Raw genomic sequence first — 18,994 nt, 5'->3', positions numbered from 1 at the left:
AGCGGATTGCTTAGGCTAGCCTTAACCCCTAATTTAGCAGAGATTCAAGTTAACACAGTATACCAGGCCAGAAGTTGCTTACCTGAAACCATAATAGGGAGAAGGGATGAGCAGGAGCACTCTTACTGTAACGTGGTAAACTGGAAGATGAAGCTTAGGACTTGGCTAGAGTTAGGGAAATGTATGTATTCATCATTTTGTTTTATAACATGTTCACTATGTCATTTTAATCAACTGTTCAAAATGTAATTGCACCAGATACGAATGGAGTGTTAGAACTTTAAGGATTGCGCTATGGATAAGATAGTATTTAAATAAACTTAAGAACTAGCCCCAACATTGTTTTTATGGCTAGATGCTGATGTTTCTAAACACTTGAAATGAGTTAGCTATCAAATGACACCCCACTACCACACCTTAAAATCTGTACAAGCCCTAACTATTTATGTAGAAATCATGCTATTTAACTGTGTTTTGCGGACAGATTCTCTTCAACCAAATAAAGTCGAATCTGTACCTCGAGCTGGTTCGGGGAGGCAGCATGTTGTGACATATGTGCTTAGAGTGAGGGAGAGGAAGGGAGGTACACTGAACTGTAAGTTTTTACATCAACATCTCAACTCTGTTGCGTAACCGTGGCCTAAGCTGACTCATGCTTTGTCTTAGTGGTGTATACTTCTTTATGTAGGTAAAGCAGCGTGATGGCAGCTTTCCTAAATCGATGTGGAAACAATCATACTGGTATAGGTCCCTTGCAGCTGAACTACTCTATTCTAGAAGTGTAAATACTATATTGTAAGATACCTTTATAGCCAAGTTCACAATGAGGCGTGCTGAAAGGATGTACGCTGTGTGTTGTCTGTGCCACATGCGCAGAGGTGGTTTGAAAAGGATTATTAATTCACATACAACACTGTAGGAAACACTTGATACTGCTGCAGAACTGGAACTAGAAAAGCATGTTGAGCTCAGCAGCTCTATAGAGAATTGTTTGAATGTCTGTCTATACTTCCAGGACCAGAAATGTTGAAAAACCTGGTACAGAGACACCCTGGTGTTCTGCAAAAAACTGATTTGGGTCCCACTGGACTTAGTACCATTAGACAAATTGGGTACTGAGAGAACTTCCCTTCAGTCAGTGCCTTAGTATTCTACTCTGTAGCTTGTTAGTCCAGTATGCGATCTCATAAACATTCAGTGCCCTGCAACACGGAGAAACAGAGTGCAGAAAAAGCAAAAGCCCTGCGTGATCTCTCCCTGGCCCTGCATGGCTGTTGCTAAGCCGAGGCCTTTTTGGATGTGACCTGAGCCACGTGGAACCACTTGTGTATGCCTGCACTGTGTTGCCCAAATTTCGGGATTCCAGGAATTGCTGGGAGAGGAGCTTGCCACTCTTACAAGCTCAATGTGTAACAGCCTTCAGAGCTAATAAACTCTCCTAAAGCCAGGGCTGGCACTCAGCATGGTGCAAACTGCCAAGTGGCTCAGCTGGAACCAAGCCAGCGTGCTCAGCTAGATGCAAACCAGTCGTGGCCAAAGCATCAGGCTGCTCCTGCAGTGAGGGTTGTGAAGTTTCTTGGTTTTGTTTTTCTGAGCTCAGCATAATGCTGTCTCCAGTTCTGTGGAGAAGAAAACATTCACATTTATGTATTTTGGGGTAAAAAAAAAAAAGTTGTCTTGAATATAGTTGAAATATTTGAATTACTTTAACTTCTATGAGCAAACCAGGTCTTAATTAGGTTTGTGCAAAGAGCTTATACAGGTACTTGTCACCCAGAAGTGTAACAAGTTGTCATTTTAGTATGATAACAAATTGCTTTGAACTAAACAGTATTAGCTGCTACTAAATCAGCTGGAGAACGATCAGTCCAAGAAGATCCCACCTTAATCCACAAACAAGGGTTAGTGCAGTTTCAGTGCTCAGTGAAGTCTTTAAATCACAGGTGTGAGTAATATGAAAAGCACAGTACGCAATCCCATTGCCTCCTCTGCTGCAGGAGGCCTCTGGTTGCCTTCAGGTACTTCAGTATGAGGACATCAAATTGTGCATGTATGTGCATTTTATAAGTTTTCCTTCCAGGTCTGCTATAGTACTCTTGGTTTACAAGGTGACAGGAGTCTTTTCAAAGAGCAATGCCATGAGAGGAGCATGTGGCTCCTCTCTCCATAGCATATCGGTGAACAGTACAGGTTTTGTGTGGAGGGAAACATCTTTCTTCAGAAAGAGGGTCCTGCTGTTGCATGTGTTTTCTGCACGTCAGAGGTAGCTGTGAGACTAGGTTTATCTGCTGGTCCTACCGCTGAGATACCTACTAACAGATGGGCCTCGATAGGAAGAGTCTGGCTCGCTTAATGGAAGAGGGAGCATCAGTTTGCTTTTGCTAAATCCCTCACACAAAGACCTATCCTATGGGCTCCTCTTAAAAGGTTTCTTTGGAGCAGTTTGGGAGGCATCCAACATCTTGCAAATAACAGTCATCTGCAAGCTCCAGGACAGCAGCAGAAGGCAGTGGTATGTAATTACTCCTTAAGGCCTTGCCTGTGCGTGTTTTCAGTTGAAAAGGCAAGTGAGTGATGGAGGCGAGTCAGGGGGGCAGAGGCAGGGGTGAGAAGCCGTCAGCTGCTGGTTTGTTCTGTGGTTAATTGATAGACCATAATTTTTTCAGCTGAGCAACGCCACAGAAACTTCCCTGCTGCTTTAGAGTTAAATGATCATCTGTGTGATTGAGAAAAGGAGAGGAAAAGCAATGAGAAATCAGCAGAAAAACTTGGCTGTTCTTCTGACCAAGACAGGTCTTTACTGACTGCTGTTGCTGTTACTCCCTTACACCCCTATAGCCAAAAGCAGCTGGTTCAGTGGAGTGTGATGATAAATCAGTCCAGCGTAATTTCAGCACGTTCCTTAAAGCCTAATTCAGCTGCATATCTCTGTCACTGTAAATGTGAATATATAAATAAAACCGTGCAACTTACTTAGCCGTTGCGGCTTGGTTTTTCTGTTTTGTGAAAATGAAGAGTTTGTTTTGCAAAAACCCATGCATTTTTTTTCATACATTTGTTTACAGATACATGCATTTTGAGCAATTTTATTTTGTGTTGTTTGCAAGAGAGGGAAGCATTTTTTTTCCTGACATTTGTGACAAATTGCTCTTATCGTACTCGCCCAGTCTTGGAGGAGAAGCACTAATGTACAAAACCAGTGATCCATGTTAAAGTTACAAATAATGAAAAGAGACTTGACAAAGATACTCATTGGAAAGCAACCTTTTGGGATGAAATTTATTCTTAGGTGTTAGCTTAAGACTGCCAGCTCCTAGGCATGACAGTGATAGTTGCATTTATTGTTACTAGTAGATGGTAAAGTTTTATGAGGTTATTCTAGCCTTAAAAATTCACAAGTATCCAAAGGTCTGAATAATTCATAAAGAGAAATAATTTCCCGATGTATTTTTCTATGGATTGTTTACTCGTCTTTAGTCCCTGGCTTGTTTTGTTTGCGCTAAGATTTTAAGGCTGTGACTGAAGACTTAAACTTTGTGAAAAGTTTATTCACACCATAAATTCCTTATACAGATGCATAAAGCTATAAAAGAAAACTTTGTCACTGAGTTTGTCTAATGAAATTTTAACTGCCAATTTATGCTTGATAACATGAGTTGTTTGGCACACTTAAATATTTCTTTGTATTGTTAGCAGCTGGTTTATATAAAAAAGGCTTTAGTAGTGATTTTTGAGGTGAAAGGCTAACAGAATAGCAGTAAATAGAGGTTGTTTTAATCAGATAGACATCAATTTGTCATCGTATCTAAATGGCTGTCCCTAGGCAGTTAGTTACAAGAAACAACTGTTTAGTTTAATATTCACTTGTAGCCATATCAGAGGTGTTTACTAAACTGAAGGCATTATGTATTTGAGAATGGATCAGATAATACTCTCTAGATAGATAAAGCTCAGTGGAATTATTTCATTTTAATACTGATTTTCTTTCACATTGCACGTCTAGTGTGCTGTATTGTCTTCCTGAACAAAAACTCACGGTAGGTTCTCCTAACTGTGGTTTTGATCTTGGCATAATACAGCTTAGATACCACTCTTCACAGCCTTTTGAATCTTTTCTTTTTTTTTCCTGCTGTTCTGGTTGAAATTGCCCATGGGTTTGTCATTAATTCTGTAAAAATCTAACTCCATGCTCAGTGCAGTGCAGCAGTAGTGGTTTTTTGGGTTTTTTTTGGGGTTGGCTGGTTTTATTCTAACACCTGAAGGGTGTGGGAGTAGGTGAGGACAAAAAGCTTTGGGTTCCTATGCACTCTTGGCAAGTGGCAGTTGTCCTTTTCTTTCTCAGCATAGAATGATAGAAAGTAACTTAAAGAAGATACATCAAAATAATTGTAAGAGCGAGGACTCGCATAAAAGCAACTGTACCCTCAAACAACATAAAGCTCAGGCTTTTCAAGGGTGGGTGGCGGGGTGGGGGTTGTTTGTGATTTGTTTTTGGTTGATTCAACCAGAATGACAAGGTGGGGGGGGGAGAACGGAGGCGAGAGGTACTTCTGCGTCCTCCGCTTCCCACCTGAGGCCTTGACGGGGAAGAAGAACCTTTGATACACAGTATTGATTGAGGGTGGTCTGTACTTGCCACTTGTTTTGTGGTATGCAGTGCCTATGACGTCTGCGTATGCCTCATGGGTAAAATTAGTTTTGTGTATATTTAAAAAGGGAGCTTACTCATAAATAAAATGGTAAGATAAATTATTGTAGCACTGGAAGTAAATTGTTCATATATATAATCAGGAAAAAAATTATACTGATTTTTCTGTAGACTTGTTTCATTTACTATTTAGTAACATACTTTATAATGGTCAAGGTGCTAACTTCCAGGCAGTCCCCCATTGCAGTCACTGGCATGTGACAACTAGCTGTTGATCTCGGGTGTTTGTGTGGTGATTTACTTCCGAGGCTCTTTTTGCTGACGCTACAGTTGTAGGGTCCAGTATCTAAAAGTAAAGCTTTATTAGAGGCGTTTTTACTTACAACTTCTGACATAAGCCGCCTTTCTGTCTTGGCTTTTAATGAAAGCTGAAGTCTATCTGCTGAACTCAGTGGATGGATCAGAAACTTTGCAAGTCCTGAAACGCTAATTATGCACATGGTCTTTCACTCTGTTGCTTTTTCAGACCTTGAGCAGTGGAAGGCACTCTGTTCGGATCACAGGTCTCAGCACTATTGACTTTCGAGCTGGGTTTTCCAGGAAGCCAACATTAGACTTTAAAAAAACATCCAGCAGACCAGTGCAAGGTTGGTTTCCATTTTATTCCATGCTGAACAATAATTGTTTTCGGGCCCCCAAAATCAAGTAGAACTCTCTGATGATTTCTCTGGTGAACCTTGTGATAAATCTGGGGACGCTGGTGGTTGGTTCTTGGGCCTTGAATGTATGAAAGCAACCAATATTCCTGTTTTATCATACTACGGTATTTTTTCATATTAGCTTGGCTTTTTATGTCACAAATCCAGATATTTTTAGCCTCAAAATTGCAACTCTGTTTCTGTTACTTTTTGGAGCTTCAGAAAAAGCCTTTGGCTCTAGGGCATGGTGAGGAGTTAATAAAGAGGCTGCTACTTCAGAAACACCTGTTGGAAATCAGTAATTGAAACCCTAATCATTGCTGTGTCTCCTGATGGCTAATAAGCAGAGCACAACTTAGCTTTTTGCTATTTAGTAAGTAAGGGTTGAAACTGAACGGTGCATTCATGGGGTAGTGGGCCATACAGATGGAATTTAACCTTTCTTTTTTAAATTTTTTTTTTTTTAGCCCTTAAAATAGCATGTTTCTGTTTTTCTAGGGATTCCTACCTTCGTGCTGCTAAATACCACGGGGATCTTTCTTCCAGCTAGAGTAGACCGCCTGGAACTTCTGAGTATTACAGGGGAACTTCTTAAGACCTTGCCTGTGAAATACTATCCTGACAGAAAGCCCTATGGACTATGGAATATTTCTGACTTCATTCCACCAGATGAAGCTTTTTTTGTTAAAATAATGGGCTATGACAAGGATGATTATCTTTTTCAGAGAGTTTCAAGTGTTTCGTTTTCTAGTATTACTCCTGGTAAGAGATTTTAACTTGAATTGAATGTACACCTGTCATATCTGAATCAGTTAAAATTGATATCTAATATCTTTTTCTAACTTCCACAAGTACTTTCTGTGCCGTTCCCTTCCAAAGTTCTATTTCTAGTTTGCGATGGACAAGTTAACGTTATTACCTACTAAGTATAACTTTATCAGAAATTGGATTTCCTTTTAAAAAAAGGAAAAGATAGGATATATGTTAGTAGCTGTTAATAACATTTTGGGAATACTTGCTTTCTTCAGATGCTCCAAAAGTTACAATGCCCACCAAGACTCCAGGATATTACTTACAGCCAGGGTCTGTTCCTTGCCACGTAGAAAGTCTTATACCTTTTACTCAGCGTTTTACTAAAAATGGAGTAAAATTAGGAGTGGATCAGTTCTTCAGGTAAGTAGGGACCTTTTATTTTCCCCCCACTACTGTATTATTTCCTGTTTATATCCTGTGATTTCTATTTATTATTTACTATTATATGCTGCTTATATCCTATTACTTCCATTCTGTTATTTTTGGTGATATTCATTAGGGAGGCTGTATTCTATGGAGAGAATTATTTTTTTAATATATATATGCATGTTTGAGGAGGGTGTGCACTCTGTATAGACGATGAGATTATATGGTGCTGGCCAAAATCACCCTCAAATGTGTGCTCTTAAATTATGATAAACTGGGTCTAAAAGTCTGGAAGGCAAATGCTTTTAATTTAATTTTTTAAAAGTTATGTGAAGTAGATCAGTAACTAGCTTTTTTCTGGAAGATACCCCTCCCCCTGCAGTGATACACAGATGATTATGTAACATATGCTAATTTGCTTTATTTTTAATGGCCTTTCATGGATGCCCTAAAAGTATGTCCTATGACCTACCCTAGAAAATTTTCCTCTTCAGAAAATCTCTCAAAATAGGAAAACTTACACTGAATATACCAGAAGGCCCTTCAGACTTCTGTATAGAAAATGGATTGCATGCTATTTCTCTGTAGAATGAGATAAGAAAAATAATTAAAAAAAAGAATTAAAATACTGATAAAGTCCATGTTGTAATTCTGGTAGTTGAAAACAAAAGGGAAGTATGTACTAGAAAACTGTGTCGGCAGCTTCTGTTAGCCTCTTGTAAAGCCTGAAGCACTTCAGGAGAAGATTGAAGACTAAGTTCCAGCATTCACTAGCAGGTACATGACTACCAAAATAAATAAATTGTGAAGCTCCCTTGTACACTGTTGGCAGTGTGAAATGCTGCAGCTCTTTTTTCTTTTTTTATGAGGTGCCATTTACATTTAGTCAACCCCAGCACATACTTTAGCAACTGTGTAATTTTTTCCATTCTTTAGTTATCAAACCACACACTTCTACTCATTGCTTTGCACATACCCAGCACCTTTATGATTGGGCTGCATTTTTCATTTTAGTATTACAGACCAGATGAATGAACAGATCATCCAAGTTAATTTAACAAAATATATCTCAAGCCAAATATTATTGATCACAGTTAAATTGAATCTAATTCAGCTTGGCTTGTCTGCATTTTAGTAGTAGTGAAGTTCCATACAGGATTTGTCCAGCTTACTAGTTTAAAGCAGATTTGAGCTGTATTGTTGATCTGCATTGAATGAGTTTTGTTTTGGTGACAAGATGTCATCTGTACTCAATATTTTTCATGCTTATTTCAAAAAGTAAATGATTTATAAGCTGAGTATTACAGTTCTGTCATGACAGTTGTCTATGTCAAAATACCATTAGAATGAATATAGGTTAAGGGTTCTTGAAGTGAACGTACTTTGAAAAATGGTTTTTTTACTTTGATTCCAGAGGTACTATCAGCTGTAATAATAATTTCTAATTTTAAATGAGCAACATGTGTAGGAAAAAGAAGTTGCTCTAAAATTGCAACAGCTTTGTTTTTCTAGACTTCTGCATCCTGTGGTGGTCTAGTAAGAAAATGCAGATTTTGCTTATTATCCTAGTGCATTTCTGACAAGTCTGATTTAGGAGACCAAGAACAGTAGTTAAGCACCTCATTCCAGTGGTAAATCAATGAGAACTGAGCACTAATGTGTCTTTAAAATTCGTTCTGTGTTATAAATGGCAGATCCTGCGAACCCTGCAAAGGGCAGAATCAGCAAAAATAATGTGGGAAATTCTGACAAGAAAGGCAATCCATTTAGTTAATTAAAATAATAATCATCATAATTAAAAAAAATCACTGTGAATCAACTGGTATTTGTGTTGTTAGTCAAGCCTAGTATCTGATTTACTAAACCATGCAGAATATATCCCTCCAAACAGTGTGTTAACTAGTGCGGTACGAGCGAATCTTAGATTTTAGTTCATTTGTGTGAGCCAGAGCCTGCTGCTGGTAGCTTCCCCAGTGAACACACGACATGGAGCGTGGTGGTTTACGGTGACCAAGAGGTGAGGTTAGATACAACATGAATATCACTGTGCTCTCTGCCAGTCTTTCTACAGTAACTAATAACGAGGATGTGATTTGGTCTTCAGGTTTTGCAACTTGGCTAAGGGAGCGTGTTTGTATTTTCCAAACTGACTAGATAAGGAGCTTGATCAGCAAATTGCATATATTGTAAAATGATTTGGGTAAATAAATGACCCGATGCTGAAAGGTGCTGAGTTATCCCAATAACACATGTTGCAAAGAGTTGTGTGCAGTGGCTGCTTTTTAGAGTCGGTGCCAAAGTGTGCAGCAGATGCCTTGAGGTGTGTATTATTCATTGCTGCCATTGTTTTATTTAATTTTTTTTAGTAGACCACCTGTTTTGGGTTTGTGTGGTAGGTTTTGGTAGCGGGGGGGCTACAGGGGTGGCTTCTGTGAGAAACTGCTAGAAGCTTCCCCTGTGTCCGATAGAGCCAACGCCAGCCGGCTCCAAGAGGGACCTGCCCCTGGCCAAGGCCGAGCCCATCAGCGATGGTGGCAGCACCTCTGGGGTAACATAGTTAAGAAGGGGGGAAAAAACTGCGCAAGAGAAACTGCAGCCAGAGAGAGGAGTGAGAACATGAGAGAGAAACAGCCCTGCAGACACCGAGGTCAGGGAAGAAGGAGGGGGAGGAGATGTTCCAGGCGCCGGAGCAGAGATTCCCCGGCAGCCCCTGGTGAAGACCATGGTGAGGAAGGCTGTCCCCTGCACCGACGGAGGTCCACGGTGGAGCAGAAATCCACCTGCAGCCCATGGAGGACCCCACACTGGAGCAGGTGGATGTGCCCAAAGGAGGCTGTGACCTTGTGGGAAGACCACGCTGGAGCAGGCTCCTGGCAGGACCTGTGGACCCATGGAGAGAGGAGCCCACGCTGGAGCAGGTTTGCTGGCAGGGCTTGTGACCCTGCGGGGGACCCACGCTGGAGCAGTCTGTTCCTGAAGGACTGCACCCCGTGGAAAGGACCCACGCTGGAGCAGTTTGTGGAGAAGTGGGAAGGACTGACGTTGGAGAAGTTTGTGGAGGACTGTCTCCCGTGGGAGGGACCCCACGCTGGAGCAGGGCAAGAGTGTGAGGAGTTGTCCCCCTGGGGAGGAAGGAGCAGCAGAGATGACATGTGATGAACTGAATGCAACCCCCTTCCCCTGTCCCCCTGCGCTGCTTGGGGGGATGAGGCAGAGAATTTGGGAGTAAAGTTAAGCCTGGGAAGAAGGGAGGCATGGGGGAAAGGTGTTTTTTAAGATTTAGTTTTTACTTCTCATTATCCTACTCTGATTTGATTGATAATAAATTAAATTAATTTTTTTCCCCAAGTCAAATCTGTTTTGCCCGTGACGGTAACTGGTGAATGATCTCTCCTTGTCCTTATTTTGGCCCACAAGCCTTTCGTTATATTTTCTCTCCCCTGTCCAGCTGAGGTAGGGGAGTGATAGAGCAGCTTGGTGGGCACCTGGCATCCAGCCAGGGTCAACTCACCACACCAGTGCAGGTCTCTGTTTGCCAAGCTTTTTCCACTCCGGACACGTTTCCTTTTACGCTTCTATTCTGAAGGCTTCCATGTTTGACATCTGGTGTATAGCAAAAGTCAGGAATGAAGAAGAATAGGATCGCCTAACTTCTCTTTTTCATGGAAAGTATGTTGAAAGTGAAGTTTCTCACTCTTTACTTGGAAGAAACACTGTCTTATTCTTTAGTCTTGGCAGTTACTGCCATTTCCATTTTCCAGCGTTGCACTGTAAAATGTCATAGATTTGATATATGAGATATTAGGTTAGCTAGAATAAGTATGAAGTAAGAGAGAATACGTAGGAAGCCATTTAAGGTCACTATATACTGTTTTCATTTGTGATGTAATTGGATTGTCTGTCTCATGGTGCTTCAGCATTGCACTTCCACATGTATTCCAAGTCTTTCTCTTGCTCTTTCTATATCCTTTAAGGGTTGATAAATCAGTCTCTTCAAACAAACAAAAGAGAGACAAAGGGTTCACTAATGTAGTGTTTTCCCATAAATTGGCAAGTACTTGCCAAAGCTATCATGGATATTTTAGCGCTCATCAGTTTTGTTTATATGCCGTAGCAACAGGCCACAGAGAGCACTGGGACACCACAGAAGAACCACTGTTTTGCTCATTTATGTCATCATCTGTGTGTCTGTTGCACCATTAGTTGTATAAAATGTGGTTTTGAATCTTGAGAAGCTGTAAGAGTGTGTGTTTTTAAGCACATGTAACCACCAGTCAATGTAGTTATACTTTTATTCTCCTCTTGACTTTAACATTGCATGTGATAGATACGTGGTGGTATTGCCTATCAACTTTGCCCTTGCTGTGATTTATAGAAAAACTCCGACTATTTCTCTGGATTTCTGTTACATTATCTTGCCCGCATCTCTTCTGTACCCCACCCTCCCTGTTCAGTCTTGAATCCATCAATTCTGTCTTTATATTTGTTGCGCTGTTTATTTTTGTGTGGCTAGGCAATCAATGTGCGGAATATTGGATCATCATAGTTACTGCTGGTTGTAAGTTCGGAGGTGCAGCTGGCAGAGCGGAAGTCAGTCATCTTCATACCGATACTCCGCGTTTTGCTGGATTGTAAATGTTTGGGCTGGAGGTAGTCCCTGCAGTTTAAAAAGTGCAAAGAGAGCTGCCTGGATGTAGTCATGGTGTAGCGGGGTAGCTGCTGCCCTCTCCACTGTACGAACCTCATTGTGGATTTGCATATAGAGGGGGGGAAAGCAGATTACATCTGGTAAAGGATGGGGTCTCCTTTCTGTGCAGCCCCTATCTGTACCTGTGGGTTTGAGAAGCTCAGGCTGGGAGGATGAACCCTTGTTACCCTTGCTAGTAAGAGCCACAGGTTTGGTACCACATACTGGCTCTACATAGAAACTTGTCGGTATTAAGGAAAAGGGTATCTTCTTGCGTAGTAAACATAACAATAGAGAACGAGCAGCTGAGTGAATGACTGCAAATAGAGTGGGTTTAGTTATTGTGTGACAACTGTTGACATGTCTTAAAGGCATATTTGTAGATGTGCAAGTGAGACATTCTGCAAAAACTTACATTTCTTAATACTTATAAAAAGCCTAACAATGTATATATCGTTTCTTTAAATAAAATCCGTAAAGCTAGATCCAATTTGGTTCATCAGAGGGTCTGGTTTTCCTCTTAATTATTGTGAAAGTCTCCTATGCCTGTAGTCAGGAAACCCAGTGCGTGTACCTCTTAATTCCTTCAGAAATTTAGTGAGTATGCCCTTTTCTTCCTCTAGAGAATCATCTAGTATGAGTTGGGAAATTGCCAAGGTCTCCTTGTCTGATGAAGGCTTTTACGAATGTATGGCAAGTAGCAGTGCAGGAACCGGACGTGCGCAGACATTTCTGGATGTATCAGGTGGGTAGCAGTCCATCTTTTGGCGCTGAAGCATGGTAATACGTTGTGCTGGAACATGTAACAGAGAGCAATGGCACTTGGGGACAATAAAATACATTTCCAGGTCAAAGTATATTTCTAATTAATGTGGTTTTTCTCACCCATGTACACAAGTGTGCTGATGTTTATTCAGCACACCTGTTTTATATATTAACATTGGATTTGTTTTAATTAGTTGGCACTATCAATTGGACTTGCAGAATAGATATGGCCTGTAGAAGCAGAAATTGGAATCTCAGATTTCAGTTGTTCTCATTTTTTTTTCAAGCTGTAGCAATTATACGTTTACTTGATTGTATGTATTGTCTGATAGACGAGGAATTACAAAAGTTGCATTGAAAAGTTTTCTGCCTTTTTTTTTAAACAAGTTTCAGTAAATTGTTGGAAATCTTTTCTTATCTATTACCTTGAATTTTTAAAAAGTGAATAACTAGTATGAAGGAAGTAAAATTAAATGAGGAATAATTCAGGCTAATCATAAAGATAATTTTGAATAAACAGTAGTATTTGGTTGCCAGCCCCAAACTGGCTAGCAATCATTATCTGTCCAATAGGTAAGTTTAATCACTGTTTTTTGTTTTATTTAGTTTAAGATGTTCCTAATATCATAAAAATCTCAATTTAAAGGACAGCTAGTTATAAATCTGGTTGTCCATTTAGTATGAGTTGGTGTGCCTTACGCGTCAAAGCAGTTTTAAAGCATAAAGGACTGATATTCCACTTGCTGAGAGAGAGGGAATTTTCCTATGTAAGTTAATGACCTGTTCACACTGGGGGCACTAAATGATTGATCTGTTAATTTTTAGTTGTGGTAAGAGAGAATCCTTCCTGAAAAGTGAAGAGTGTCATCCTGGTCAAGCTTTGGACATAAAAATTTGGAGTGGGAGAAAGGGAGAGAGTGTAGTTGGTCTTCTGTGAAGGCGAACGTCGAGCTACCCTGCTTGCGTACGTGTCAGTCTGACTGGTGGGACACGTGGACGGTGGTTATTGCCTGCAGATTATGGTGTTGAGAGTTTCAATTGCAGATCAGCTAGAAATGTTTCCCAAAGCAAAACAACAGGCTTTACTTCATAAAGTTAATCCTTTTACTCTATCAGAGGAATTTATTTAAGTAACTGTAAACCAAGATGAACCCCAAACACAGATGGAGAAAATATAAAACCAGGCATGGTCTTGAACTGCTTCAGCAGACAGTAGAGGTCTTCTGCGGGAAGATGACCTGCAGGAAAAATTAAGAAGAAAAGCTTACTTACGCATGTGAGTGGGTAGATGAAAACCCTGTCCATACCATAGCAAATTTTGTCACTTAATTTTTCACAGTTGCAATGCAGTCTGAGGGAAAGGGAAAAATAACTTATATTTTGAAACAAAAATCCATTCTATATAGCCTTCTGTTTGTGTTGATCAGACATCTGTCATGCAGAAGTGTAAGCTATTGCTCTTGACTAGGGAAAATACTGGAGCTGAGTCAGTTAATTTACAGTGGCAGAGAGGATTGTAGAGCTCAGAACAGCAGTTTGAATTCAGCCTCAGGGTTTCATATAACTGCTTGAAAAAGAAGTTGTTTTGTCTCTTATCTCCTGTAGTAGCTAAGTCAGGTTAGTTAACCTGGTTTATGAATCACAGAATCACAAAACAATTTAGGCTGGTGGGACCTTTGGACGTTACCTAGTCCAACTGACAGCTCCAAGCAGAATTAACTTCCAAGCTTCGTGGCGTTCCTCAGGTACTTGTCCAATCAAACTTTGAATGTCCCCAAGGATAGAGATTTCACAAGTTCCACGGGCAGCCTTCAGCGCTTAACTACCCCCACTAAGAGAATACTGTGCATTTCTAGTCAGAATTTCCCCTGCTGCATATTATGACCACAGACCATCATCCCTTTTTCTGTGCCCTGAGAAGACTCTAACTCCGTATTCTCTAAACCAACCCACTCAGTAGTTGAAGAGGGTGACTATATATCCCTTCACCTTCTCTTCTCCAGGCAAAGATGTTCCTTTCACTGTAATCCAAAGAAACCAGTGTGATATCAGTGATTCCATGCAAGGCAAATTTTGTAGAGAAACAGCCCTCTTACACCAAGTGGTAAATTTGAGGAGAGGTCCATCCTTTTAGTCACACAAAGTACTCAAGTAGAATAGAACAGTAACATCAATACTTACTTACGTCTTAGCTCTGGAGCACTATTTTGTATTTTGGCTACGAAAATCCTTCAGGCAGATAGGGTATTCCCATATGCTTGTTTCGACCCATGTTTTGGAGGACACGAAGCCGTTATATTCTGCCCCAGAAATTGTGGGCATAAAGATTCTTGGTCTGGAAGTAGAAACCATCCTCCTCACAGAGAAAACAGAAAGAGAATCCTAACTTTTTTCTTGTGATAGTGGTAGCACTTGAAGTCAAGAGTGACGAGGGGAAAAGTTCCCATATCCTCTCATTTACAGAGCACCGAGAGATTGACTGAGACTGGCTCACTGTGTAAACATGAGCAATTACTTCTGTTTTGAGCCACGCAGAGAGTTAATGTGAGGGAGATGCTTTGAAATCCTTGTGTACAAATATTTGAAAGAAAATTACTTGAAATTTCTTCTGTAAGCAAAGTAAACAGTCTTTTCAAGTATAGGTTGCCCAGCTGACAGTGTATCACAGATAATCCATTTTGTCAACTGCTGTGTGAGAGGTATTGGAACTGTGTCAACATTTTCTAGTTTCCAAAAAAGCAAACACTTGAGTTTGACTTGTCTTACTAGTATTAAATCTTTAAAATGTCAAATGGCTCATTAGTTTGTGGAGGCACCTTAACTGAAGCGCTCTGAATACAGGGTATTCGGCTTTGAGTTTGGCTGAGGGATTGCTCTATGTGTGCACTATTGTGGTAAGAGGCTGGTGTAGATCGAAAGATGTCACGTCCCGCTGGACTGACATTCCGAAGGCAGGGATTTTAGTCCTGTACTGGCCTTCACTTCTGTCTTTTCTAAGTTTAAGTAATGTACTTGGTGATACGCCCATGGAAAGCATTAGAAGATTTGTCGTTTCTCCCAAACAAACAAAAACCTAAAGTGCAGGGGAGAAACCCCATTCTCAGTAAGCAAGTCTAGCTTTTCTTGGTTCTCCTCTGCATCTGTTAAAATACATGGTTTTGGTATTAAGGGTGATTGCTGTTAGGGACTGTGTTTGTAGGGAAGGAGAGCTGCACACCCAGCATGCTGAGTGTAGGAGTGATTAATTGCTATGCAGAGATCTAGCAAAAAGCTTGTGAACCTCATGTGAGACTTAAGTGAGGAGGAGTTATGGCTGGCTCTGAGCTTAGGAGTAATTTTCACCCTTAGTAAATACAGACTTTTTAAAATCCCCTGTTATCCTTGCTTTTCTTGGGATACTTGGTTTTTTAGTGTGTACTGACAAAGATTTGGTCTTGCTCTTAGAGCTGTCTTGTTTCTGCTAAAGCATCCCACTCAGAATATTATTAATTGCAGATCTTTCTTTTTTCAAGAACCAGTCTGGGGAAAAGCAAAAGGAATATATATAAGTTTTTAACGGGAATGCATGTAGTGATACATAGTGTATTTTCTTTCTCTAACATTTGAATCTTGCCTCCTTTATCAGTGATACCTCAAGAAGGATCAGGATGACTGCTCCTATTTTAAGCATCTGTGGTTTCAAAGTTTAATTCCAGTACAGAATTATTGCAGCTGCTTTCTTGCAGGAGCATGATAGCGTACAGATGAGTAGAGTGGAAAGCAGATAATAACAAATAGTGAAAGTTACAACGCAAAATATGTACAGATAGGAAGGAAAAGATAATTGCCTAAGATCTGAGTGGAAACTGTTTAGGGATGTTGTAAGTGGCTGCAGCTCCAGCCTAGGAATCCTTCCTGCCTGGCTGCTGGCGCTCAGCCCCGTGCGCCCAGGGACCTGAGGGTCTCTGTCTCAGACCCATGGACGCTGCTCCTGCTTTCCTGTTTGCACATCCAGCAGTAGTGAAGCTGCACGTGTATCACAGACGCACGCAGACACACAGAGGACACTGACGCAGCCAGCTCCACAGACTGCCACAGACAAGGTGCTGCCTTCAACAGCAGCTACATATAGGACTTGCATAAAGCATGGGACAGCCAACTCCCCTCCTTCTCCCCAGCTGGTAGGGATTGAAGCTTGCTAGTGAGAGCACATACGTGCCGTGCTCTAGAGCCACACGCACATTTGCAGATCCCTTGAGTGTTGGCGCAGCCCCTCTGTCCCCCCGATACCCCTGCCCAGATCCTGGGCCCTCTTACCGTCATCTTGCCGGCTGCTCCAGTTTGAAGCTTGCTAACAAACTACGCACATATCCCCTTACGCACACCCGGTTTGGGGAAGGTACGGAATTTCCTGAGGTCCTCGCTTGCTCCCGTAGCTGGTACTCAGACGCCAGTTCCTCCAGTAGCTGATGCCACAGGCCCGTGGTGCCTACACCTCCTGGTCTGACTCCTGTAGCTGGCACCCAGTCCGCTGCCACTGGTCCCCCCAGTAGCTGGCACTTGGTCCTTGCAGGACACACACAGAAGGGATATAGAGTGAGGTTACACAGAGAGAGAGTTAAAAAAAGATTTAATAAGAAGACGGGAGAGGCTGTGGTGATCAGGCACGGGGCTCAGTCAGACAAGAGTACTGACTGGCGATGTTTTACACGCAACAGGCCCCTTTTATGCCCTTTTCTGCCTACTCCCCCTTCTGCTCCTCCCCGATTCGCTTCCCCTGCATATTCCTCTATCAGTTTGGATAGTTCGGCAGCTTCCACCTCCCCCCCTCCCCGCCCCATATCTGGGACCCCGGGGTTTGTGTCGTTATCAGTTGCAAAGTCTGGGTTGGCTCCTCCTTGAAATAATGCTCGTAGCTTCTTGATAGCCCATCAATTAGCAGGATGAAGTTTGTTTCTTGTCATTGTCTCTGCTATTGTTCGTGTGTCAGGTCTGTGTCTCTGTATACTGTGTTTATTACCTCCCCTTTTCCTTATCCCATTTGATAAGGTCCTTGATCAGATAAACTTAAGGAAACAGATGCTCTCTCCTTCCACATTCCCTTATAAGAAACCATCAATGAAAGAACTTAATAATGATGCGTAGAGCAGCTATTGACTTGGTTTCATTGTTGCTATTAGGAGAGCTTGCTAGTAACGTGGGTTTTTCATATAAAGCCTGTAAGAAATCTAGTGCATAGCTCAGGTTCCACCGTGTGTGGTCACATCTCAGTCAGAGATCAGACCCTGAGACCTGGTGGTGGTCCTGTCTCTTCCTTCTGTTGCTTCTCTTGTTGGCTTTCCCCAGTGCAAGGTGAGCTCCAAGAATGCAGTGCTACATCCTCTGTCATGCATGATGTGATCTTTCATCCTACGTGATACAATAGTTTTGACCTAAATCAGGTGTATTCTTGTGATGTAAGCTCCTGTCAGGTAGCTTAGCATCAGGGAATGAGGATGCTGCCCTGGGTTGTTTCACGGCTTCAGCAATGTGAAACGAAACTAAATGTTAAACCAATATTAAAGTGGTTTTTTTTTTTTTTAACATTATAGTTTATTTGAAGTTGTTTATCAAGAATCCGGAAATGAAGCAAAGGTCCCCAGATCTTTTTTTCTTATAGTTTTGTTCTTCCGTCCTTTTTACGCAGAGCCTCCACCCATGATTCAGGTTCCTAATAACGTCACAGTCGTCCCTGGTGAAGGAGCCGTCTTGACCTGCCTAACTTTAAGCACGGTGCGTTACAATCTCACCTGGCAGAGAAATGGCAGGGATGTGAGGCTTAAGGAGCCCCTGCGAATAAGGATGATGAGCAACCTGTCTTTAGAGGTGAAGGCTGTAAAGCTCACGGATGCTGGCAAGTACAACTGCATCGCTTCTAATGAGGGTGGATCTACCACAGCATCAGTCTTCCTTACGGTGCAAGGTAACAAGGAAGCTGCATGTTAAACTTACTCTGTCATGGTTTATGTTTTCTTGATCTGTGAGCTGTCTCTCTTAGTAACTTTTGTATTTTATTTATGACTGTTGATAAAACTGCTTGGAGACTGGCAGAACATTATATAGTTCTTCCCCGTTTTAAAACGGCAATGGGAGTCACCAAACAGCACTAATGCTCGTTTTGCAAGACTGCCTTGTGTTGTGTGTCTCTCTGAGCCGTGGTTTGATCCTCCTCCTATAACTGCCAGTTTAACTGCTGTACAAGTGAATGGACCCTGAGGTAGTTTTGTTGTTAGTGTTTCCTAAAGACTAGAGCACAGAAGTAGCTACACACGCACACACTCCTCCCCGATTATTTGTAGCCAACCTCTACTTTCAGAAAATTTACAGGCTGGCTATGTGGATTTTTTTTTTTTTTTTTCAGTGAAACTATAACTATAGTTATATATGTGTAAATAAATGGGTAAAAGTTTCTGTGTTCATCTGGGTTATTTTATATCTCTTTATAACACAATAGTACTTCTAAGTTTTTCTGTGTATTATGTTACTGTACCTGTTTTATAGTGCAAATCAATACAAGCCAAGAACTAATCGTGATTTTATGAAGGGCTAGATTTTTATGAAGTTAAGGACTTCAAAAGTATGTCAGAACTGAAAAAGACAGCATGGGTGAGACCAAACAAGGTCTAGATCGGTGCTGTTGCTTCATACGAGGAATAAATTTCAAAAAAATATGGATAAATGCAGTAATTTGTCTTGGAGTGTGAATCCTTTTAAAATTTGAAAGTACTGCAGGTTTCTCTCTATTTGCCTTCGTCATGTGGAAGTTTGAACCTTTTGGTTCCTAGCTGCGCATCCGTGGGTAAGAGGAGACAGAACTCAAAATGTTTTAGAAAGAAAACTGTTCTGTCTACTTGTAGGTGACTCCGATAGGATTTCAGCTTGCTGCTGATGATACTGGGTCATATTCTGTGCAGAGTGGGTAGCTTCATTAACTTTGCTGTAATTCTAGGACTTTGTTAACTGATGGAAAACTTTAGAATTAACGGAAAAAAAGAAAAA

At 41.2% G+C, this 18,994-nt stretch overlaps 1 protein-coding gene across 1 annotated transcript in view; it reads left to right on the top strand.

Annotated features, from left to right (window-relative positions):
- Window positions 1-18,994, top strand: part of HMCN1 (hemicentin 1) — a 206,988-nt gene that overhangs the window by 55,487 nt on the left and 132,507 nt on the right. The window contains exons 7-11 of the mRNA XM_059822131.1: window positions 5,175-5,295; window positions 5,845-6,108; window positions 6,375-6,519; window positions 11,836-11,957; window positions 17,643-17,918. Coding sequence (XP_059678114.1) covers window positions 5,175-5,295; window positions 5,845-6,108; window positions 6,375-6,519; window positions 11,836-11,957; window positions 17,643-17,918 — 928 coding nt within the window. The remainder of the gene's footprint in view (window positions 1-5,174; window positions 5,296-5,844; window positions 6,109-6,374; window positions 6,520-11,835; window positions 11,958-17,642; window positions 17,919-18,994) is intronic.

The sequence above is a fragment of the Gavia stellata genome, chromosome 10, assembly GCF_030936135.1.
Source record: "Gavia stellata isolate bGavSte3 chromosome 10, bGavSte3.hap2, whole genome shotgun sequence".
NCBI classification, from domain to species: Eukaryota; Metazoa; Chordata; class Aves; order Gaviiformes; family Gaviidae; genus Gavia; species Gavia stellata.
This window is presented reverse-complemented; position numbering and strand designations above follow the sequence as displayed.